Below are 26,490 nucleotides of genomic sequence, written 5' to 3'. Positions count from 1 at the left end.
GATCGGGGATAACCAGAGGTCCAGAGGCTCAAGCACTGACAACATCAGAGCCAAACCTATAGCTAATTAGGTGATGAGGTATTCATGCAGGAGAAATTGGTGGCAGAGTTAACAGGGGATAAATATTGGAGAGGGATGGTGTCTGCAAGAGAGTGGCAGGAACAGCTTGGACTATGCAGAGTCAAGGCACCCTGGCCAAAGGGTGGGGAAGCAAGGACAGAGAGTGGTGAGGGAGAACCTTGAATAGTTCTCAAATCATGGATTTTCACAGCATGGGGCATGCCTTTGTTCTGGTCCATAATTTTCTTAAAGACTCAGAAAGCAGATAGAAATATTGCCAAGAAGTATTCTGGACAAATAAGAAATGGCAGACTCAAGACTACTGCTCAGCCAAACCAGGTGAGCCTTTCCATGGCATGACTTTTGTGGGCTTCAGTATAAAGGCATACTTTTATGATTACCGAATTGGGCCCAAAGCCTTGGATACATCTCAATGTTGTTCACTTTAAAAGAAACTTCATCAGGGTCTTAAGAACAAGAACTACAACCATGTGTTAACTAAAAATATTATTATAGTAGTTAATGTTAACTACTTAGTTAAAATTATTGATTGTTAAGGCCAAGACACTATACTAGGTCCTTTAAATGCACTGTCTCATAAATATTTACAATTATTCGATGAAGAAGCTGATGGCATCATGCCAAATTTACCCATAAGGACTAAAACCAAGACCTAGAGATGTGAGGGCATCTGCTCAAGGTGACAAAGTCTTTGAGTGACAGAGCTGAGGTTAGAGCCAAGGCACTTCCACTCCAAGGCATTAGGTCCTGGCTATAAGCCAGAGGTCAAATAATTTTATATAAAGGGCCAGAGAGTAAAATATTTTTGGCTTTGTGGGCAATATGGTCTCTGTCACAACTACTCAATTCTGCCATTATAGTTCAAAAGCAGCCAGAGACAATACATCAGCAGATGGGCATGGCTGTGTTCCAATAAAACTTTATTTATGGACACTGACATTTGAATTTTATATAGTTTCCACATATCATGAATTATATCACCCTCTTTTGATTTTTCTTCCCCAAGCATTTTAACAAGTAAAAACCATGCTTAGCTTGTGGGCCATAGAAAAACAGGTGGTGGGCTGGATTTTCCGCCACCTGCTGCAGTGTGCCGACCCCAATTGAAGCCACTAGGCTCTGCTGCTCTCCAGCTTATATCATGCTGGTTTTCTCAGGAGGCCCATAGATATTTTAGGAAAGAAACCTGTGACGGTGTGCCTGAATGGGGCACACAACTCGGAAATACAACTATGAGAAAAGATCCAACAGAAATAGGCCTGGCTCTTCCTGACTGCACTCTCAGACTTGAAAACGCCTTTCTCCTCCCCATCCCCTCACTTGCACTCTTCTATAGAAATAAGCATTGATTTGGGTCAGTCTGAAACCAGGGGAAATTCTGGGTAGGACACACAACAGTTTTCTGCAACCACGGGCCCCCACGCCTTGCTTACCTGCAGGGTTTGGCTGAAGCGCTTTAATGGTGTGGCCTTCACAGGTGGGATGAGGTTTGCTAGTGATGTGACTCTGGAAAGGGGTTTGACCCGTTTATTACTAGGCTCCTGTAGGGTTAAAAATTTAAAAAAGGAAAACGTCAAGGTCAATTACAAAGACAACATAACAACTCTGCCATACAACTCTGTCCCACTGCACAAGCTGCTGGCTGTACACTGATCTGCGGAATATAAACAATGGCCCATCTCACTTCAGCTGCATAGAGATGATCTGGCTTAGGAGCCAGGGCAAGGGAAAGGGCAGGGGATATCAACAGAGGCACCCTCTGGGAGGACGGCAAAGGGGCAGGAATCTGCTCCTCTTCCCTCACCCCCCAGTATCGTCCAGCTTTTAGTTCAGAAGCTTCTACTTAGCAGAACCATTCTCCTCACCCCTTCTATAGAGAAATGTGGCCTTCAATTTCCCACCCAATGACCTTGTCAGGCACTCATCTTTTATTGCTTCTGGTTCCATCTTTTTAAAAAACCTTTCCCCACCTTGTCTAAAGCACTCTTCGTTTATGTAATGGCTTTTCTAAAGCACAAAGATTTTTTTTTTTTTTTTTAGTTTACTAATTTAAAAATCTTTCTTTTAAAAAAGGAAATTCTATTATGGGCCTCTTAAGGAACTATCTTTGTATCCACAGTGTATTTCAAATGCACATATTAATATTTATAAATAATAACCAGAAGGCAAAAGAAAATGTACAGAGAGAAAACTCCTCTGGGCATAGTTTCTATATTATATACAACCACAAGTTTTGAAAATCACTTTCACATAAAACATTATTTGCAAATCTGCAAGTTACTCCAAACCAGGCTGCTGGGTGAGAGGGAGCCTACCTACTCCAAGGACTTTGCAGACAAGAATTACATAAATAAAAACAACAGACTGTGGAGAAGAGAGAGATGACAGACAAAACATTTTACAAAGACAAAGAGAACAGTTACCCTTGTCTTCCTAAGCTCCATCTGACCTGTAGTAGATTCCGGACAGCACATGAAGACACCAAATTTAGATGCAAAAAGCCAAAGCAGCAAATTGTGGTGGCAAACCTCAATCATTTCCAGAGGGAGCCTCTAGGTGTTCATCTTTCCTTTTCAGCCATGGCTTTCAAAGTTTCGAGGGTTAAGCCAGAACTTCAGATTCTCTAGGACATCCCCGCATCCCTGTTCTGAACATAGTAGGTGCTTGGAAAAACCTTTCCCTGAATCATGGCTCGAAGCTCTCATGTCATTTTATGCCTTTATTAGCCTCAGAAATCAAAGCCTTTTTTCAAAGAAACTGTCTCCAAGCTTTCTGGCATTTAAATATAAAATTTTTAGAATAAAAAAAGATTTTTTTTTCAATATAATCCCACAGTGTGGCCAGAAGTGACTTCACGATTTCTTGAAGCAGTCAAATGCTTTTCCAAGACGGAGAATGAATCCAGGCTGCAGGCTACCTCTCCGGCTTCTTAGTGTGCTAAGCTGAACAGACAGCAGAAAACTATCAGAACACTGGGAAGGCTGAGTTCCAAAATGCAAAAGATGAATCTCCCAACACGAGAGACATCGCATTACAATGATTTGAATGGTGAAAAGAAAGGTCCGACAGCCCTTCTGCTTCAGGTGACAGTGCCCTTCAGGATGCTCCCTGTCAGGTGCCTGGCTCCTGAGCATTTGTGCCAGTAGGAGGATTTAAAAAAAATTTGTTTTACGTCAGAGCTGCACCACCAGCATACTGAATCCATACACATACACACACGCAGTACACATACACACACACATATACACATACACTCACACCCTCTTAAGCATCCCCTAAATTTTTCTAAATGGCTTCTGCTTTGCACTAGAAATGTCAAGTTGGTGGCATAAAAAGCAAGTGAAGTGACAGGGAATCCTTGGGGAGCAGGACTTGGTCTCAGATAATCCTGCATGCACCTCAGACCCCAGAGACTCCAAGTCTCTTTTTAAAGGCTCTGTCTGCTGGGTCATGGATTCTGCCTCAGAATGGGGAGGTTGAGGGCAAACACTAACTGGGTTCTCTTGCTTTAAAAAGGGGCAGGGAGCACTGCACTCTTGGCAGGATGGGGGATGTTCCAGCTCAGTTCCACTTGCTGTGTCATCTTTTTTAAGGTTCTGCTGACTCTGCTGCCTATTTTACACAACCCAGCCAGAGAGGCATTTTCTGCACAGTTATAAAATGTATGTACGGTGCAAATGTCAGCCCCTCCGCAGGCTGAAGTGTGGCACTGCTACATGAGATTGTAATTAAAACTTCTTTGCTAATGCACTGTCCATTCGGAAGTAAACATCACGCAGCTCTCTGGCAATGTGACATTTTCAAGTAACAAATGACTGAACCAGAAGCCACTGCCGTGTGATTTAGTGGGATGATCCAGCAGCACAAGCAGGTGTAATTTCAAAACCAGTACACTTACAGGTTATTCGCTCTGTGGAGAAGGCTTTATGCCTGACCCACATGAGTAAAGTATGAATTATGGTATGCTCCTTGAGGGCTTCTGTGACAGTAGAAGATTGAAAAAATTCTTGGCCTAATCTGACTTTTCTTTTCTATTTACTTATTATGTGCCCCGCTAAATTTTACAGCTATCTAACGGGAGCCCTCCGGGAAAATGTTTCCAGATTATAGCTAAATAGCTCTACTGAGAAATAGTAAATGCAATACCAAGGATGCTTCTAAGTTTTTACAGAGAGAACAGAACCTACAGAGAGCCTTCCTAGTCTAATAATCCAGCCACCAGACCCAGCAGGACAAGGTCAATGCAAAACTCAGGAATAAGGTGTCCTGCTTCAAGGGTAGATACCAACCCCACCACATGATTTGAAGACAAGGCAGGAAGGCCTTTCAATAAAAATGTCAAAAAAAAAAAAGATGGAAAGAAAAAAGGGGGGGGGCAGGGCTGAGTGTTCTGTATACGCAGCATTTTGTGAATAACATTAGTTTTGTGTTATCTTTTTTAGGCCTTATAAGTTTTTTGTTTTTCTTGTCTTATTGCACTGGCTAAGACTACCTGTATATGGGTGATTACAAGCTGAGATTCTAGGTACATCAGCTCAATTCCTGATTCTAAAGCAACTATTAGAACTATTAGCAACTATCATTTACTATTATATTAATATTTGCTGAAAGCATGGCAAAGGTATCCTTTATCAAGTAGAGAACGTTCTCTTCTGTACTAAGTTAATTGGAAATTTTTATTATGAATTGGCATTGACTTTGATCAAATGTTTTTTCTTCATCTATTCAGAGGACAAGGAAGGGGAAAGAGAAGGAAGGAAGGAAAAGAAGAAGGAAGAAGAAGAAGGAAGGAAAGGAGAGAAGAAAAAAAGATAGGCATAGAGGTCACATTTTTTCATAAAGGAATTGATTCATCAATTTAATGTATCTCGTGCTTAATTATAAACAATGATGAATAAAGCTCTATATACAATTTTATATTTAATATGAGTTATTTTATTAAATGATTTTAATATTCCTGCTCTAGGGGATAAAACAATTTTTATCCTCTCCTCATTCTTCTCCCCAAATAGGTAAAAACCAAAGCAAACCTAATGCAATGTAAGAAAATGCCTTTTATGTCAATATAATCTAGTATAATTTTTTATTCCTTCAAAAATGCTTCCGTTGAAATAGACATGGTGTGTAGAACCCTCCCTACTCATCTTCCCTGCAGTTCATTTTTATAACTAGAGTGGGGTTGGGAAGAAGTAGGAAGATCATCCATGTCCTGTCTGCAGCAACCCTGAGACTTTACCTTCACTGAGTCACAAACGAGGTGCAGGGGAGGCTGGAAATGCAGCTATTAGCATAGGGACTCAGACCACTGTACTGCAGGGTCATTCTACATCTGGCCAGGAGCAGGGGAGATAGGTGAGAATCGGCTGTGCCAGCAGATGCTTTTGCCCATGAGTTGATGGAATCTCATAAAAGTCTTACAAATGTTTAGAAATTCCAGGGAAGCCTTTGTGGGGTTTCACCTGTGTGCCAGGTGGTGTGCTGAAAACTGCACTCCCAGGGATTCTGTTTAATCTACCCAGTAACCCTCTAGGTGGTTTTCAACATCCTTATATTAAACAGGAAGTTACAATCTTGTAGTGACTGAGAAACTCCAGCCTAAATAATAATAATGAACTGATACTAGTTACGGGAACTCATTTCAGTGTTTTACATATATTTGTTAATTAATTTCTTCTAATATTCCTACAAGTTAACTACTACAACAATCCCCATTTTAAAGATAGGGGAACTGAGGCATGGAATAGGACAACTTCCTTAAAGTCATTCAACTAAAAAAAGCTGGTCAGGATGCAAATCCAGGCAGGCTGACTCCAGAGCCCATGCCCTGTACCAGGACTTGGCTAACTTTTTCTCTAAGAGGGCAGACAGTACATATTTTAGGGTTTGTGGGCTATCCAGTTTCTGTCATAACCATTCATCTCTGTTGTCAGCCATAAACAGTTTGAAAATAAATGTGTGTGGCTGTGTTCCATTATACCTTTCTTTGTGGACACTAAAATTTGAATTTCATATAATTTTCACATCATAAAATATTATTCTCTTTGATTTTTTCAGCCATTAAAAAATATAGAAGTTACTCTTAGCTTGAGGCCCACTGGAAGTGTGCTGTGGTTGGCCTATGGCCTTTGTTTGCTGACCACTCATGTCCCTGGTCAGTGGACATACCCAAAGACAAGACTCCTAGGCACTGCACCTTCCCCTGGGCACACCTGTCACTGTCAGGCTCCAGCAGACTGTAGATGTTGGGCATGCAGGATCCTCCTCTGATGAGCAGGGACTCATTTTTTATGTGAGTAAGCCCTATCCTATTGCATTTTAAGCTCTTAACTTTTTTTTTCTTTTTGCACTTTTTTTGGGAGGGGGCCAGGGCTGGGTTTGAACCTGCCACCTCTGGCATATGGAGCCGGCATCTTACTCCTTTGAGCCACAGGCACTGCCAGCTCTTAACTTTTTGAAAAAATCAGTCCAAATACAACACCAACTTTCCCTGATAATTAATATATGTGAATAAAGGACATAAAAAAATGATATAATGCTTGAGATCCACTTCAAAATAACGTAAGTTTGGGAATGGGAATAGAAGAAACAGGATTGATCACAGTTTGGTGGCTGTCAAAGCTGGATGCCAGGCACAGGGGACTCAGTATGCAATCCTGCTTATGGTACATGTCAAAATAAAATACTTTTTCTTTTTTAATAGACATACAATTGTTTTATAAATGCACCAGGACATGCTGAACTAGAGCAGACAGGTGCTATTTGCAATTTTTGCTTCAACTGTTAAGGTCTAGTGAGAGAGGCCTTTATTAAAGAGACATCATCCAGAATAGAAGAAACCTGGTTAAAAAAAAAAGTTCCCACTCCTGAATTTCAGTAACTCTTAACTAATATAGACCAGAATAGGGAAAGGTCCATGTGGCCAGGAAAGTGAAAGTGTCATAACCCCATGGAGGGCCCCTGTCCAGCTGCCAGACTCCCTGAAGGCTCCTTCTCTACTGACTGCTTTCTTTATTTGTTCTTGTTAAGAAATTCATCAACAGGCTCTCAGTCACTGAACTCCACAACGTAAAACAATCTCGTAGAGGCTAACTCTAATTTATTTCAGAAATACACAGAGAAAAAAGGGGACCCTTCAAAATCAGACTGTCTATGGACAGGAGTCCTCTAGGTTTCTGTTACCTACATATATATATGTTAATTTGTGAGCACATTTGCTTTCCCCACTACCACCTCCCAAATTCATGCTTTTCTCTTCAATCCTAGCATCACCCCATCTTTTACTAAGGAGGCTAAGACCGCCCATCTCTGCAGGACCCTCCCTCTCCCTCTGCCTCTCTCTAATCAAATAAGTGTAAGACTCATTACTCCACAATTGCCTTGACTTTACCACTCCTTTTTTTCTCACAGTCAAATGGGTGGTACACATCCTTTTACAGTTTGTGCTCAAGATTCTCACCCTGCAAAACTTCTAGGTCACCACAAATGTTCTTGTGTTCTCACTTCCTCTGACACCTCCTACTGCCAAGGCCTTTCCCACCCTCTCATTCACCCACTGGCCAATTCTTCTACTCCTGCCTTGTCTCCTTCTAGATCCTAAGCATGTCCTCTAAGGAACTCCTGCAGATTCTCCCTTTTGCATTAATGTTTCTCTGACGAAATGCTTGAGAATGCACCATATGATTTTTATAGACCTATCTATTTCAGTCTGGCACTCATACTAACTGGGTGATCTTAGGCAAGTTACTCACAGTTTATGTGACTGAAAAATGGAGAAATAACCTCATAGCATGATAGTAAGAATTCTGTGGGTTCAGAGCTATCTTTGGCGGTGCCCGTAGCACAGTGGTTACGGCGCTGGTCACATGCACGGACAGTGGCGGGTTCGAACCTGGCCCAGACCACCTAAACAGCAATGACAACTGCAACAAAAACAACAACAACAAAAATAGCCGGGTGTTGTGGCGGGCACCTGTAGTCCAGCTACTTGGGAGGCTGAGGCAAGAGAATCGCTTAATCCCAAGAGTTAGAGGTTGCTGTGAGCTGTGATGCCATAGCACTCTACCGAGAGTGACACAGTAAGACTCTATCTCAAAAAAGAAAAAAAAAGCGATCTTTTATTGGGAACTGACAATCTGTGTCAGGTACTGGGTTAAGAGGTTTATCTGGATTTTCTCAGGGCATCTAGAGAATACCCTATGAGAGTGCTAATATTATTAGCCTGTCTTAAAGATGGGTAAGCCAAAGTTCAAAGAGCATAAATATACACACAAGATCATGTATATCAGGGGGTAAAGACCAAAAATATGGACCACATACTGGACTACACCCCTGTGCTACACTTTTGCCCACAGATAGATACTAAGCCCCCAAGATAGTGCTTTGTGAAAAGGAAGTGCTCCATCAACAGAGCCCGGAACAGGGCTCACAAATTGGCCTGATTTTACTAAAGATTATCCCCACCACCACCACTTTTGCCTCTAAGAACAGGGGAGCTTATCTAATCCCTCAATATATACATATTCTTTTTCAAAAAAAAAAGATTTTGAAATAATTTTAGATTTACACAAGAGTTGTAAAAACAGTACGGAGTGTTCCCATACACCATTTACCCCACTTCCTCTAATGTTAACATCTTACATAACCACAGCTCATTTATCAAAACTAAGGACACTGGCACAACACTATTCACTAAATTATTAATATAAAGAGAACTATTGGGATTTCGCCAGTTTTCCCACTTTTGTCCTTCTTCTGTTCCAGGAGCTAATTTAGAATTTCACCTTATATTTCTGTCTTATTACCACGGTTTCCTCCAATCTGTGACAGTTCCTCATTCTTTTTGTCTTCCATGAGCTCATTGCAAAATACTATAGTTCTCTGACTGCCACTTCTGAAGTGTACTGGTTGGTTATTTTATAGAAGGAGTCTCAGTTTAGACTGGTCTGATGCTCCTTCGTGATTCAGGTTATGCAGAAGGATGTGCCCTTCTTGGTACCTCATATTAGGGAGTACACGATGTTGCTGTCTTATCACTGGAGATGTTAACCTTGATTACTTAGTTAAGGTGACCTTATGGGTTGAATAGTTTCCCCACTAAAAGATAAGTGCAAGTTCTAACTCTGGGTACCTATGAATGTAACCTGATTTAGAAAGATATAATCGAGTTAAGATGAGGTCATACTGGATTAGAGTGAGCCCTAAATTGAATTACTGATGTTCTTATAAGAAGGGGAAAATGTAGACAGAGACAACAGAGAGAGGATGGCCATGTGATGACAGAGAGGCAGAGACTGGAGTCTACATCACTCCAAAGAACACAGATTGCTGGCCGACACCAGGAACTAGGAAGAGACAAGGGAAGATTCTCCTGCAGGCTTCAGAGGGAGCACTGACTCTGCTGACACCTTGATTTCAGCAAATCTTGGAACAGTAAGACAATACATTTCTGTTGTTCTAAGCCACCTAGTCTGTGATACTTTGTTACAGCAGCCACAGGAAACTAACACAGGCAGTATCTGCTAGATTTCTCTACTGTAAAGTTAAAATTATTCTCTTTATAACAAATACCTATGTGTGAACTGGAGGAGATACCTTGTGCCTTTGTGCATCCTATTTTGTGTGTGTGTGTGTGTGTGTGTGGTGTGTGTGAGACAGTCTCACTCTGGGTTCAAGTGATCTTCCTGCCTAAGCCTCCTGAGTAGCTGGAACTATAGGTGCACATCATGACGCCCACCTAATCTTATGCTGAAGATCTTTTTTTTTTTTTTTTCTGTTTTCACTTTGCTCAGGCTGGTCTCAAACTCCTCAGCTCTAATGGTCCTCCCACCTCACCCTCCCAGAGTGCTATGATTACAGGCATGAGCCACTGTGCCTGGCCTGTGTATCCTTCTTAATCTAATTTAGGGAGTGTTTACCCAGTATCTGCAAAGTGGGTTTCACTGAAGTACACAAGGGTCACTGTTGACAGAATGTCTCCCAGCAGCACAGGGGGGATCAGATGGTAGATCCAGACCCAGCAGGGTCAGTGTCAGCTGGAGCTGTCAAGGAAGGAGCAGGTGAAGTGGCCAGCAGGCAGGCCTAGTAGACAAGATAGGCCTGCAGGAAACATGGGCAGCAGGGAGGAACCTTCTTAGGGCTGTTTGAGCAAGAGATGAGTAAGGCCTTGGGGGCAGGAAAGGGAGCTTCCTTGGAGCTTTCAAGTGACTAATTCTTAGCAATAGAAAAAGAAAAAAATAATGCAATGATTGTTCCTAATTATAATATTTCCATTAAATTTTTTTTTCTATTCTCTTTTCCCTGGAACAAAGCTAATTAACCTGGTGTCATCTGTTCCCAGAAAATGAAAGGGAAATAGTGAGGCCCAAATTCCAACGGAAACCTGGCTTCATTGATTAGGCCAATGTGTTTCAGAATTATTGGTTTCTGACCCATAAGGTGAGAAAAGGTCTTCAAACCCAGAACTACAATTTTTCTCTAGAGATGCTTATCAGTGATTTCAACAAAGGGTCCACAGGCTTTGTGAACTGTGACAAACCACCAGGAACTGCTCCTGGGGGGATCGCTGATAACCTCCAATGTGGAAGCCACAATCTCGGGTTTGTTTTCTCCTGCCTTGCACCACCATCCAAGGGAGATTTGATTTCCTCTTTGATGAAATGCATCAGCTCTCTTCTCCATATAAGGTGATAGGAGGAAAAGATCCCAATTTCCTTCTTCAAATGAAAAAAGAAACGCCGGAGTTTGTTTTATTTTTGCTAATGGGGGAACAAGGAAAGCTCTCACAGGGCACACTGAGTTAGTTCAGTCTCTGTAGCTAGTCTACAGACAGGCTGTTGGACTGCTGGATAGAGACCTCAACAATTTTTCTAGCCTCCTTTCATGGAAGTGCCCTTGTAGGGTGGAGAACCTAGGCCACATGTGGCCTTCTGGACCCTTGAGAGTGGCCTTTTGACTGAATCCAAACTACACAGAACAGGGATCATACTTGGGCATCTGGAGGGCCACAGATGGTGCTGAAGCTGCAGGTTCCCCCACCTTTAACACATAAACGTTGGAGAGATGATTTTTATCTCTGCATCTCAAGCTCTGTCTTTGCCTACACGAATCAACACCAACAGCCAAGTCAGCACATATGGCTTCTCAGCCAAAGTCCACCTGAGAGGAGGTGGTTGCTTTGGGGGGAGCCTTGGATAAGGAAGCAGCATCAGGAAAATAGCTGGCTGAATGCAGAAAGTGCTGGCATGAGCCTCTGAAACCACGCTCAGAGTCCCTACCCAAACACAGCTTCCCATAAAATGCAAATTAAAAAAAAAAATGAGGATACAAAGGAATCACGCATTAATGACAATTCCTGTGGTCCTCCTAGCTTCATTTCTACCAGGCCTCTTCTGTGTCCTTCAAGTCTAAGACATACACTGGCAAAATACTATAGCTCTCTAATGTTTGTATAAACCGAAAATGGCAAAATGAAGGGACTCTGGGGGCACAGGGCAAGTGAGATGGATTTCATCCAGCACACCCTGGAGAAGCAATTAACTTTACTGCAAACTCCGAGAGGGTTAATGTTCCCTGTGTACCATTTTACTTCTGAGGGAAGACCCTGAGCAGATTGTTACCTTTATTCTTCTCATCATCATTGAATTTTTGCCCAACATTGTAGAAGTAACCTGTCCTACTTGCCTGCCATGGGGAAATTCATTTTTGCTGAATGAAGGTCTAACGGCTGAAAAATAAAAATGAACCTTGGGAAATACTTCAGTAAAATATGGGACTCTCCAAGGGCTGAAGCAGGCAGCAGTCTAGGTTACAAATACAATCTTTTAGCAGTGCCAGTAAAATAAAACAAACCCACTGTTTCAGACACTGTAGTTTTGGCTAAGGTCTTGCTCTGCAATAACTTTCAAAGTTATTCATTTTAGTCAACATTATAAGGGTAAGTCAACATTTGTCCTGGCAGCAAGCCCAAATTTGTTATTTTATTAGTCTGCTACTGGTTAAATTGGCCCAAGATTAAACACACCTAATAAATAGCCCTAAAATGTTGGAGTTTAGGAGAAAACCACATTCAAGTTCTCTTGAACAGGATGTTACTATTACTTAACCTTGGACAGAAGGAGAAATGTACACCCACACCCTGGATAAGTTCCTTTTAGCAAATGCCAGTCCCTACTGCCTGAAACTCATCTTGGTCATGCCCAGACATGGTACTACAGACCTTCAGAGAAAGAGAAAGCCAAATATTTGGCTTTCTTGCGGTCCGTTGGCCCCACATCTGCCTTCTGAACTTAAAGCAAAGTTCTTGTTCTGTTGAAGCACAAAGGGCCAGATGCTCAGAGCTGAAGCACTTCAGGAGTTTGATCTAAAAAATAAAGAAGTCTGCCAGTAGAGTCAAGTCTCTGTGGCACTTGGGGGAAGGCCAGCCTTGGGCCCAGAAGATGCTTTCTCACAATTAGATTCAGATTATGAATTTTTGGCCAAGAATGCCACAGAAATAATATGCCACGCTCCCCCCCAAATCTGGAAAATGGGGTCATAGCTCAGTATCCCTGGTTGGATGATGTTAGCAAGATACCAGAGGTGGCAAAGGTGCCCTGGTCACAGCCACAGGCCCAGAGGAATGTTTCTGTGGCTTTGGGTTCTGCAGTCAGTCATTTCCTACCTACTTCTTGGAAACTCTTTGGTGGAATGAAGTTCTGCATTTGTTTATCTGTAAAAAGGGATTCCCTGGCTCACCTTTGGGCTGGGTTGGAGGAAAATGGGGAGAAAGATGATGCCACTGGGGGTTCCATCCTTGCTTCCGGATTCAGGAAGCTGATGTGTACAGATCTCAAGATTACTTTAAAGACATTTTCTGGCTCGCTCAGCGCTTAGGAATGAGCTGAAAGCCTCTGTAGCAGGTAACAAAGTTCTTTTCACTCTGGCCCAAGGAATGTGTCAATTCTTTGCAAAGGATCTAAGGATAAAATATAAGCCAATCTTCTTGGCCAGAGTACAATACCTTATGACCTTGGGCCAGCAGGGGAACCTCTATGGGCTTGGTGAAATGGGAATGACTCGCCCACTCCCTCACATGAGGTCATGTGTAATGTGCCTGGCATAGGCCCAGCCTATAGAAAGCCTCCAGTAAATATCAGATTGTGGCCTTTATTTCTAATGTCCAAAGAGAGGTGTGGTCTCTCCCCCAGTTTATGCTCCTTCCCTCCTCTATCCTCTGCAGCACTAGATTTTCGCCTTGGGTCTCTCAGGGATGAAGCTGGAGCTCCATGTCACCTGCCACAATCATACCAATGACATGCTCCAGCCACGGAGGCTGCTAGGAGACCACATGTTTTGATTTCACATTCCTGCCTTCCCTTTCTTCCTGTGGCTTTATCATCTATTTAGTCAAGCTCTGGCTGGATAGAGGAAAACAGGGAGTGGTTTGGCAGGACCCAAGGCTATATTGGAGGGGAGGAAAATGTTAGTGGTGAAATCCCAAGATAAGAGCCTAAGTCAGGGGAGGGTGCCCAATGGTTGGGTCTTGTGGTCTGCATCAAACCTCTCCCACCCCAACACTACGGAATTATGGGCTATAAGAGCCGGTCTTCAGTCTTGGCAGATTCCAATACTGTCTGGGATTAGGTAATGAGAAGAACGCCAGGCATTCAACCCATGTCAAATGTGCAAGGTGAAATTTTTCACAAAAACAACATGTTACCAGAAAGGACCACACAGAATTGGGGACATGTTCTCGCTCTTTCTCATTCACCTGTCATCTTTTGAAGCTCAGCATTATCTTAGCTTCCCAGAAGAAGAAAAAGAAGTACAAAGATGAAAAGGATGCAGAGATCTTAATCTCAGTGTCTCAAAGGAAGGACAGACTGTTCCAGCTGAATCTAGGATGATCAAACACATCTCAGGCAAGCAGAGCTGACGGTCAGGTCTGCCATATGACTCAAGACTGGATGGAGACCAGGGAGCCCACATTTGACTGCACAGTAAAAAACCTATAGGGACGTCCAACCAAGGGTACTGGGTCTGCAGGCCTGAAGGATCCCCTTCTTTTGCTGTCTGGTTCACTTCCATTTTGACAAGAACAATGATTTTGAGCAGATAAGCCTTGCAGAGATATCACCTCTGGAGAGAAACACAAAATACATTTGTGGTGCTCCCTGGTAACCCCCAGCTGTCCTTCTGAGCACAAATTATCCCTTCAAATGCTTGGTCCATGTGTGTCCTCGGCAGCACATGCCCACACTCAGAACCAGGGAACACAGCCCTCGGGTGTTTTAGAACACTCTGCTCCCAACTGAGAACAGAATACAGTGAAATCTGATTATTCAAAATGGAAAAAGCTACCAAACAACCACATTGGATTGATTGACTTGGGAATAAAAAAATAATTAAACTTTTCCCTATTTTTGGCTTTCAGCTGACATTTTACCACCCAATGAGCAAAGGTGTGTGTATATATATATATGGTACAAAGCATTCTGTTCAGGAAACTGTGAGGTAGGCAATCTATAATGGATTCATATGACATTTCTGTTGCCCCCACACAGCCCTAATGAGCAGATGAATAGCTTCAAAATGTTATTCCTTGAAGGGGTGGGGGTGTGTGCATTCACCAGTGTGCTGAACACAAGATTGACTTTATTTGTTGAGACAGTTTTCACTCTGTAACACATTTTTAATGACAGGAATTAAAAAATAGCCACAATGTATTTTCCTAAACGTACATAACAAACACTGGCTCTCAGCACTGCAACCTTGAAAACACAGTGATTATGTGTTATTTTGAACTCTCAACAGTTAATATGCAACCAGATGTATCATTATCTATAGTATTAAAATTCAAAAGCCTGTGAATATGAAAAACAATACGGCATATGACAAAGAAGGCAAGGAGACTCAGAGACCCGGCTGTGCCACTGACATCACTGTTCAGCTCATTTCAAATCCAAAGAGATAACAGGGAGAATGGAGAGACAATAGCAGTTGACTTAAAAGGGCATTGTGGCCAGCGCCTGTAGTCCCAGCTACTTGGGAGGCTGAGGCAAGATAATCGCCTAAGCCCAGGAGTTGGAGGTTGCTTTGAGCTGTGTGACACCAGGCACTCTACCGAGGGCAACAAAGTGAAACTCTGTCTCAAACAAACAAACAAACAGAACCCAAAAGACATAAATACAAACCTGTGATTTGGCTGTTAGGTTTTGTTAAAAAAAAAAAGAAAGAAAAGAAAAAAGTTGGCTGGCTTGGCGCCTGTGGCTCAAGCGGCTAAGGCGCCAGCCACATACACCTAAGGTGGCAGGTTCGAATCCCCAGCCCAGGCCCGCCAAACAACAATGACAGCTGCAACCAAAAAATGGCCAGGCGTTGTGGCGGGCGCCTGTGGTCCCAGCTACTTGGGAGGCGGAGGCAGGAGACTCGCTCGAGCCCAGGAGTTGGAGGTTGCTGTGAGCGTGATGCCATGGCACTCTACCCAGGGGGATAGCTTGAGGCTCTGTCTCAAAAAAAAAAAAAAAAAAAGAAAAGAAAAGAGAAAAGTTGGCTTAGCCACTGGAGAGTTAGTGGTAAAGGGTGTCAATAAAAGTTTCCAAAAAAGACAAGGGCAGTTTTGTGGCCAAGTAAAAATGGTATTTATTCTTGAGGATGCCTGGGGCAGAGAGGGGCAAAGTTCTCGTGTTTTCCAGTATGGGCCATCTCTGGAGGGGAGGGGAGGGTTCCTTTTAAAGACTGCTGAGAGTCTAACCTGGCAAAATAACTTCCCCAGTAAAGACTTCCCAAGCACCTCCAGGTTGGCAGGTACTAGGGATGGAATGAAAGACTCACTTATGTGCCAGGTCCCCCTTCTTCTGCCCCAACATTTAGGAGTCAGGTGAGGGGTATGCCTGAGTTTACAGAGCAGGGATGTGCAGAGAGGTAGCTAGGGCCACCTGACCCTTGCAAAGCCTCAATCAACTGCTATTAAGTAAATTACATGCTGCCTGAACTCTTACCTATTCACAGACTCTAGCAATTTTCTAGATACAGAGCTGGCGTCAAATACCTGATCCAGGTGTGAGCCTTTTGACTCTGAAGCACTATGTGACAAGGGGGGACCCCTGTAGGAGGGAACAAGGTAGCACCAAGAGCCATGGGGTTGCCCGTGCTAGGCACTGACCTAAAGTGCTTTATTTCCTTGGCGTCTCTTAAGTCAGTATTATTAATACACACATTTCACAAGCAGGCAACTGAGACTTAGAGAAGTTAAGAATCTGACATAAAGTGACACAGCCAGGACTGAGCCCAAGGCCAAGGCCTAGGTTCTTAACCACAGCACTGTTAGTTGCCTAAAGCAGGTGGGAACCCTAAAGGAAACAAGATAGAAGAAGGAAAGTGGATACTGAGGCAGGGAGTGCAGAAAGAGAATGCTCATTCAGCATCCAAGCCTATCACTCTGGAATCAGAAGCTCCTCTTAACTCTTCCCCCAGTCCAAGTGCACAAGTGTCCTGCTTGTCATGTGCCCCCAGCAGGCACTGCCCTCTGATAAGGGCACAACTGGAGACTGGTAGGTCACACCCAGGGGGCTCACTGGAGGGCCACCTCCCAGTTTCTCCCCATCTGCTGTCTGCTGAGCTCCCCAGTGAGATTGCTTCCCCTCCCCATCAGCTCTACCTCTATGTTAGGGTTGTTTATGACTTGGTCAAACTCAAATAGAAGTTCCTAGAGGCCAGAAAACACTCTGTTTCTTTTTTAAACCCAAGGGGGAGATGATGTGCATTGCCAGGTCTCAATAAATATTTACTGACAATTAAAGAGCAGGGGTCATTTTTCAGTTGTCCAACCCTTTATTAGCTCATATTCATTACACCATGGAGTCTCTCTCAATGCATTTCTAACAAAGATCTATTTATAAGTAAAGCACCCTGCTAATGAATGGGGTGGGGATAACTCAAAGCAATCTAATCCATCCTAACTTGCTGGACTTGGGTCTGTGCCTGTGGTCAGCACTTGGTGAAGATTCTCAGATGATGGGCGTCAGGTGGGAGGCTGGCTTCGGGACAACTTGATCCCCACCACTCCCCATTTAAAAGTCACTCTGGGAACAACTAGAAAACCACACTAGATTTTTTGTTGTTTTCATTCTACCTGGAGGGAATGAATATGAAGCTTGCCAGGGTGCTTGGAACATCTTTTGTTTAAAAAAAAAAAAAGCCCAATGCCAACTCAGATCCCAGGGAATGGGGTGGTTATTTTCTACAAAGGAAAAAACTACCTCCTCGCAGACCCCTTGATAAAGACAACCATCCACAGCTTCTACTCAACTGATCTATATTCAAAACAGATGCTGCTGCTAATGATCTATTAAACAATTGTTCTGTGGAAGCTCTTTGTATGCCCATTACACAATTCCCTTAGAAATTCTCATTTTTCAGATGAGGGAACTGAGGCTTAGGGGATGAGGCACTGGTCCAAAGTCTCTCATTTCAGAGGTGGCCAAGTGGGGATTTGAATTCAGTTCAGTCTGACCTTCAACTCCAAGTTCCTAATCACTGCATTCTATGGCTGCCCCAAATTAGAATGCAATCTTGCCCAATCCTTCCCCTCAGGGGATGGCAGAAGGAAGAGGTGTTAAATAATTTCATCTGGAATTTTGGAACTTTTTTTAAACTTTGAAAAGAAAAAAAGCTTTATGTTCTTAGGACAAATATCTAGTTTCTTTGTTTGTTTTTTGCAGTTTTGGGCAGGGCCGAGTTTGAACCCGCCACCACCGGTAGGTATATGGGGCCGGCACCCTACTCCTTGAGCCACAGTCGCCACCCTAGTTGTTTTTTTTAATTTTTTTTTTTTTATTGGCTAATGTGTAGTCCAGAATTGTTTTTTCTATGACACAGTTAACAAATTTTTGTGACTTAAAAGTCATAATTTCTGAAATGTAGGTACTATGCTCAATGTCCAAATTTCTAATTTAGTCTGCAAGTGACTGTAACATGAACTTGGGAATTTATTGTTGCAGAATTCTAATACTACAAGAGCCCTCAGAACATGCCTATTACACTGTTTCTAACTCTTAGTACTACCAGGACAATTTTTTTGCTCTATATACATATTACCAGAACTATCATGTACTTAATATTTCCTTAAATGACTCATTTTTTACTGAAGCAAACTTATTGTAAAAATAAACTATATTATCTTAAATGGAAAATCACTATCACTTGCCATAAACAGAAACTAACTTTAAAAAATGAACCCAGCAAATTCTTATTAGATACTCTTCCCTGCCTGAAGGTTCCGAGCCTGAGGCCTGCACTTTGTTAATGGAAATTAACAAGCGATAGAGAGGTGTTAAAGACACACTAGCTCCAAACTGAGACTATATAATCCGAAGGATCAAAGAGAATTGAAAAGGGAAAGAGATTAAATTACTTTGTGTCTTGTCTCTGTATCAAGTGCTCCAAGTGGTATGAAACCCACATTTGGGGAAGTGATGATCTAATCCAGTTTTCACAATCCAGAAACAAAGATTCTGAGGTCCTAAGCAGCTTCGCCTTTTACCTTGTACCCAGCTGGCTGGAAAGCTCTTGTAAGTATTGGCTTAGAATAAATGCTGCATTTAAGAGACAGCCAAAGCAAGCTCCTGTTTCTTGACATGGATGCCAGAGCCAAGTTCACCCTCCTAGTCACTTACAGCCTAGGTATAAAGAATTCAGAGACTAAGAGGAGAAAACAAGGTGTCTTTTCTGATGCTCTTTTCTTCAAAGCTCTTAGTTAAGTCCCCATTAAGCTGCTGAGGCGGAAGGAGGTGGAGGTGAGACTTTACATATCTGTGGCTTACACACAAGCCTCCATTGGTTTTTCCCCTCTTCTAACAGTTTATTTTCTTCTCCCTCTCCCTCTCCTTTCCTCCTCCTCCTCCTTCTTTCTTTTTTTTTTGATAAAGAACAAGACTCTTGTCTCCTAGGCTGGAGTACAGTAGAGTCATCATAGCTCACAGCCATCTCAAACTCCTGGACTCAAGTGATCCTCCTGCCTCAGTCTCTCAAGAAGCTGGGACTATAGGCATATGCCACTATACTTGGCCAGTTTTTCCTATTTTTTTTTTTTTTTTTTTTTTTGTAGAGACAGGGTCTCACTTTTGCTCAGGCTGGTCTCAAACTCCTGGGCTCAGGGGATTCTCCTACCATGTCCTCCTAAAGTGGTAAGATTACAGGTGTGAGCTACCATGCCTGGCCAGTAGTTTCAGATTCCTTCTGCAAGACCACACCCAGAAACACCCAAGATATCACCTACCAGCAAGCTGGATGGCTGGCAAGGTATGAGAAAGTGAACCAAGGCCACCAAAAACTAACAGGATATTGATGAATCACTCTACACCTCCCTCACCCTGTGAAGTCAAGAATTAAAAAGTCTTTACTAGTGACCTTTAATTATCTTCTCTGTATTAGCCTGGGGTTGTTCTTGACATGCCTGTGTCACTCGGATTACAAAATAGTAGCACACCAATATAAGATAACACACTTGGGGGAGCTTGCACTGGCCTTGCGTTACGGACAGAAAGTGCCCAGAAAGATTTGTTATTTAGCCTCCTCGGGACCACCTCCATCTCTTTTCACCAACTGCTTATTTCCTTTGCCCTTCTATACCTTCTTCCTTCAGGAAGACTACAAACTTCTAATTCCCCTCAACTGGAGGGGGATCCTAAACACTTTCTTCTTCCTTCAGGAAGACTACAAACTGATAATTCCCCTCAACTGGAGGGGGATCCTAAACACTTTTTTTCTCCCCGCATTTACGTTTATTTTTTTCAAGGTCCAGACATGGGCACTCAGTTTTATTTAATCTAATCAGGTCATCAACTTCTAGTGGTACCTACAGAAAGAGTACCCTAGGAAAAACTGTATTTCTCCTTAGTATTTATCATCTCTGCTGTAAACATTAGATTTGTAGAGTTCAGAAAGATGTCATTTTAGTTATGTCACCTACATGTACAAAAGTTTGTACCTATCTATTCTTTGTGGCTTTTTGTTTATTCTAACGCTGATCTCACATCAAATATAAAGTAAGGCCTTGCAGTTGGATCTTTTGAAGTACAGGCCAAAAGAAAGGCCCATTGGTCCATTGGCTCCCCAGGGCAAGGTCATTGCATGCAGTGTGTGGCTAACTTTAATGAGGTTTACTTTGAACACCTCCTCACCTCCCAAATAGACAATGCTGCTTACTCCCCTGCTCAGGAACACGACTGGCTTAAGTCAACACTGTGGCATGCCAAGAGGTCAAGCCTGAGCAAGGAGGAACCGACATTTGGGCTCTTCCTCCTAATCTCTCCAAATTTCTGTTTCCCCAGTTGACAAAGAGGATAGTCCTTGCCTAACCCAGCTCCCACAGCTGGTGCAAGGTTCAAAGGAGAAAATGTATGTGAAAATAATTGACTGCTTTCTGAACACAGGAGGCACTACTATGAATTTAGTGAGCACAGTAAGAAAGGGATGGGGTGTCTTGATGGCAACATCTCTTCTCTTCTCTATATCCCATATGCTTACGTACAAGTTTAAATTGGTTATACTATGTATGTAAGTAGGCTCAACTTTTTTCCTCTTCATTTTTTTCCAATAACACTAGGGCATTTTGTTTGCTAGTAGGTAATGGCTGTACATGGTGCCACTGACCCCTACGCCAGAGGCCATGGTCATGGGGCTATTCCCCTATTACAGGAAGGAGAGGTTGTTGGCTTTTCTGACTATTAGAAACAAACAGGAAAGGATGCTAGATTGGAATCAGACAATTGAACTTCAAGCTCTAGGTATGCCATTCTCGGCTGTCTAATCACTGAATCTCTCGGACCCTTGATATTCTCATTTTTAAGATGAGGATAATTATGTTAAACTGAGTCAAAGAAAATATATTGCATGAATATTATTTCAAATAATGTCATTATGAATAACCCTGGTTTAGACACATAGTCCCTACCCCCACCCCCCCAGAGCTAGAATACTGGAGCCAAAGATTAGAAACTTTTAAAATCTTTTAATATGCACAAAGACATGTATTATTTTCCTATAACATTCACAGCATTGGGTTTTATTATGCCTTTAAAATAGCTGCAACATCAATTAAGTATTAAGTAGCACCTTATTATTGTTTGTCTTTTTCATTTCTGTAATTCCTATTAGAGTGAATATTTTAAATTCTTTTTTTTTTTATTTTTGAGACAGAGTCTCACTCATTTGCCCTGGGGTTGAGTACCATAGTGTCATAGCTCACAGCAACCTTAAACTATTGGGCTCAAGCGATCCTCTTGCCTCAGCCTCCCAAATAGTTGGGACTACAGGGGCCCGCCACAACGCCTGGCTATTTTTTAGAGATGGGGTCTCGCTCTTGCTCAGGTTGGTAAATATTTTAAATAACCTTTATTATCATAAAGATTTCTTATGTGTGAACTGCCCATTAGTGTCTTCTGCCCATCTGTCTGTCAATGGATGACTTAGAGTATTTTTTTTTTTTGCAGTTTTTGGCCAGGGCTGGCTTTGAACCCACCATCTCTGGCATATGGGGCCAGGGCCCTACTCCTTTGAGCCTTAGACACCGCCCCTGTCTTAGAGTACTTTTACATCCGTATAAGCTATTTATGTAGCAAAGATATTAATCTTGTCTGTCATCTTTATTTCAAAAATTTTTTCAATGTATTATCTATTTCTCTTGTCTAAGGAAGCAATATTAAACATAAAAGGAATCTTACTTATTGATACGGCATCATATAGTGTCTTTGGATTGATTATTATTCAAGATTTCCAGGCACGCTGAGGATGTCCATCACAAATAAGCAAGGACAGGAAAGAGATAAAACAGTAATTCACATCTGCAAAAGTTAGAGGGACCAGGAAGAAGGAAAGCACCTGGGGGAGGAGAAAGAAAGATAGAGAGGGCGCATGTGTGTCCAGGGAGGGAGCCAGCAGTTTTCAAATATGTAACAGGATAACACACGTGGAAGTATTACTGTATAATATATAGCTCCAGAAAGCCATGTTACAGCTAAGAAAGGACTTTCTCGTGATCTGTGCCAAACAGAGTACAATTGTCCTCAGGATCCCCACAGATACTGAGTAATATTTGCATATATCTTTTGTGTAACATATACTCCTATCTGTAAACCATCTCTAGATTACTTATAATACCTAATATAATGTAAATACTATGTAAATAATTGTTATACTGTATTGTTTATTTGTATCATTTTATTGTTGTATTGTTATTTTTTTTTCCTGAATATTTTCAATCTGTGGTTGGTTGAGTCTGTGGATGAGAAACTGGCAGATACAAAGGGCGCAATGCACATGGCCTTCAGAAGGTTATGAGCTGTCTGTCTCCGGAGGTGTTTGAGCAGAAATTGAATGGATCTAGCAGTGAATAAGAATTAGGCTACATATTCTCAACAGGGCTTTCCCACTCTGAGGTTCTCTGATGCAATGACCCTGGGTCATTTCCTGGAGGTTGGTTTTGTTTGTTTCATAAATCCCCGGAAAAAAAAAGCCTGTTTTGCTACTCCTTTCCTCCTCATCTTAAGAGCCAGAAAAAAAAAAAAAAAAAGTCAAATGAATTTACTGTTAAGGTTCTGGGTCAGCTCCAATTAATTGAAGTATACTAATAATCAGGGCTGCCTTCTCGCAAAGGACACAATGGTCCAAGGACAGAAGGTCCAGGCATAAGTGTTTCTAGACTTAAAAAAGAACCACTCCTTTCCTGGCCAAAGGTTCAAAAACCTTTCCTGATTAACTTGTGACACAGGCTCTTCTAAACTAGTTACTGATGTCAATTTTATACAAAATGGAAGGCATTAGAAAGCACTGGCCTTTACTCCTGACAGTCCATGAGCCAACATAACAAGAATAAATGGCAATGCAATAAAGCAATTTCCTCATTTCATGTGTGATCTCTACCTATTACCAACTAGGACAAATTATGGAAGGCTTACACATACATCATTAATAACAATCAGATTTACAAAGGGCTTTGCAAAATTAGGATATGATTAGTAATTTATTTTCATTTGGTACTTATGAAACAATGGCATTGATCCAGGATTTTACAGGCAATCACTGGGTATCTTGAGAAAAAGACATTATTTCCAAACATTCAGATGGTTGTTAGGCCTTCCAGTTATTGGTTTATGCGGTTTATGTTTAGTAGTTAATGTAGATAAGCAAAATGACTAATAGAAGAACTAACAGTGGCACCCTCATAGAATGGACCATGCAGAATTCTGCCAAAGATCAGCTCTTTGCCAAACACAAAATGGAAATTACCAAAACCCTCCCAAATGGGGGCTTGTAAACCCCACTCCTGTGAATTGTAACCATTCTATGAAGTGGGCTGCCAGAAGCACTGACTAACGGTGGATCTCCCACCCAGACACTCAAGAAAAAAATGCCCTTCAAGCATCAGGCAATTTGCTTGACAGGAAGGTTCATTCTTCACATGATATGTGATGAGGACACTGATGATTTAGTCATTCAGAGGCAATGCGATGTGGTTGGGAAAGTACAGACTTCAGTGTCAGACGGGGTTGTTGAGTCTCATCTCCAACTAGTAGCTCAGCCATCCTGGGAAGGCTACTACTCTGCTCTAAGCCTCAGTTTCTTCTTATATAAAAGAGGGAAATATTATCAACCTCATAAGATTGTTATGAAGTAAAGAATTTATAGTAAAGTCCTTAATGCACTGCTGTGTGTAAAACAGCATTTAGGACATGACGATCACGTGTCTTAAGACAATTTTAGGAATATCTTTTGAGGTGCAAAGGTCTGGATGATATTTACTGAGCTGGAACCATGCTAAGCCATGCACATGAATCACGTCATTTGATCCTCACTATGGTCCTAGATAGAGACAACTATCGTCATCTCCATTGTGTAAGGCACAGTAGTTTGTTCAAGGTTGTACCACTAGCAAGTGGTGGAGGTGGCTGAGACCTAGGCAGTCTTATTCCAAAGTAGAGCCCCTGAACAGTCTTTCCTCTGACAAACCTGTTCGTATTTCATGTGCATCCTGGAGGCACAAGAGCCTCAAGATTCTTTTTCCAACTGAACAACCACAGAATGTTTATACAAAACCAGATCCTATCAGCAAGTGATGGCCTTTCCCTGGGTAAAGCTCCCCACCCAGCAAGATCTCTGAGATCACATGATTCATGAATGCAGTCAAAACAATTGACTATTTAATTAGTCATCTGAAGAAATCATAGGTTTTTAACTGCAACAACTCCTTATGATTTCCATGCCATTGTTCATATAGACTGTCAATTCATTACTATATGTTTATGACTCTAAGAAATGTATAAATTACTGAAAACCAGTAACCCCTTTAGCTTTCCAGCTGGCATTCAAGGAGTACAGCCCCAGGTGTGTACAATTTTCAAATGCACATGCTGACTGATGGAGAACATAAATCTCGTCAGGAGCATTGGGTTCACTTTGTCCTTTTGAGTTGAGGCTTAAACAGTACTTTCTCAGTTACATAAGGTAACTCAAGATTACATATTTAAAAAATAATATTTTAAGGTATTTTGCATGTCCGTTAAGTTTTATATCTCCCCCACATTTTTTTCCCACAGAGGTAAACACCATTAGATACTATAAGGAATGCTGATATTAAAGGCTGGACTGAGTCCATCAGGAAATCTGGCATTGGATCTTGGATCAGCTGCTGATTTCCTGTGTGGCTTTCTGCAATTCACCTTCCCTCAGTGTCCTTATTAATAAAGTGGAGAGCATAATGCATGCCTTATGTTAGCCTTACAACATGGCTGGGGTCTCAAGTGAGATACTAGACCTGGCAGACTTAGAAAAGGAAGAAACTGCTGTCATTTCTAGATGCACAGTCAAGTCAAAATTAGAACCTATACTTTTGAGACACAGGGAAATATTCAACTATGCACAAGATAGCCATGTAGGCTATGTGTTGCTATTTAGAACCCACTGAGAGAACAATGCAATGGCTACAAATACCACTAACTAAATCAGGCCTAATCCTCACCAATACCTAAGATGGTAAATCTTAAAACCAAAAGTTAGTTGTCTACCAAGGTTTCAGATATATTCTTAGAAGTAACAGATACACCTTTTTGTATTTTCATTAAAAATTAAATCAACCCCAAAATCTTAAAAACTTCTCACCAGGGCAGGGTACAGTGGCTCACGCCTGTAATCCTAGCACTCTGGGAGGCCAAGTTGGGTGGATTGCTTGAGCTCAGAATTTCAAGACCAGTTTGAGCAAGAGCAAGATCCTGTCTCTAAAAATAGCCAGGCATTGTGGCAGGCACCTGTAGTCGCAGCTACTTGGGAGGCTGAGGCAAGAGGATCACTTCAGCCCAAGTTTGAGGTTGCTGTGAGCTATGATGCCACAGCACTCTACTGAGGGCATCGAAGTGAGACACTGTCTCAAAACAAAAAACAAAAAAAACCCCAAAACAACATCTCACCAGGTTCTAGTTTCCTAAATGCATGTGTTCAACTTATCTGAACGTTCTTTCTTTTCTTTTCTTTTTGAGACTTCTTTATTTAAAAACAAACCTCATCATGGGGAAATAATGATTTTTAACTTACAATGCAATTCATTAGATCTAACTGGGTTTTGTGTGTGTGTGTGTGTGACTTGATGAGGTGTTAGGAATACCTAATATACCAGAAAGACCTCCTAGCATGGGAAGTGAGCAACAAATAAATATGTAAACAGAGATAAATTGAGTAAAACTGCATGACCAGGAGAAATAAATTTAATGATGCTCGCGTCATACCATATTTCTCTACAAAAGTCTAGAGTCATGATTAAGCTTAAATTTCACTATTACTAATTAGAGCCGGAAGGATCTAGCTGATTATGGGTATTAAAATTAAACATTTGCAACCTAACTCATATACCCACATCATAACCAATACCAGATTAAGAAACAGTATTATACTATCAGACATGCAATATCATAATCTATGTAGAATCTTTTCAGAAGCTTAAAATAGATCATTTAAAGAAATAAAACCACATTTTTTTTTGCTTTCTCTGGCAACTACCACTGACATAAAAATTACGAAACCCTTAAATTAAATCTCAAGTAGAAATTTCACTATTTTCTTTTACAAGAATTTTATTTTTGCATAGTTTCAGTCAAGTGTAGGGTATCAAATGCATATTAACAGCCCTCGCCAGCTCCCAGGAGCCCTTTCCTAAGTGGCCTTCCCCAGCACACTTGCTGCAATGACAGGGATGAATGCAAGAAGGCACTTGCCAGTGCCATGCTGTGCACTCTTTCCTATCCACAGCAAATTCAGAAGGAATGGACATTCCACGTCTAAAGGGCACAGGTGCTCTGCTGCAACTGTAAGTCCCATTTTCATGGAAAGGTTTTTGGATAGATTCATTTTTCTTTTTATTATAACCATATTCTTTCTTCAAGA

General features: G+C 41.7%; 1 protein-coding gene across 1 annotated transcript in view; it reads right to left on the bottom strand.

Annotated features, from left to right (window-relative positions):
• The window catches only part of ARHGEF3 (Rho guanine nucleotide exchange factor 3), a 321,547-nt gene that overhangs the window by 39,839 nt on the left and 255,218 nt on the right, over positions 1-26,490 (bottom strand). The window contains exon 5 of the mRNA XM_023512637.1: positions 1,515-1,622. Coding sequence (XP_023368405.1) covers positions 1,515-1,622 — 108 coding nt within the window. The remainder of the gene's footprint in view (positions 1-1,514; positions 1,623-26,490) is intronic.

This window comes from Otolemur garnettii, unplaced genomic scaffold (assembly GCF_000181295.1).
Source record: "Otolemur garnettii isolate 467f Iridium unplaced genomic scaffold, OtoGar3 scaffold00002, whole genome shotgun sequence".
Classification (NCBI taxonomy): domain Eukaryota; kingdom Metazoa; phylum Chordata; class Mammalia; order Primates; family Galagidae; genus Otolemur; species Otolemur garnettii.
This window is presented reverse-complemented; position numbering and strand designations above follow the sequence as displayed.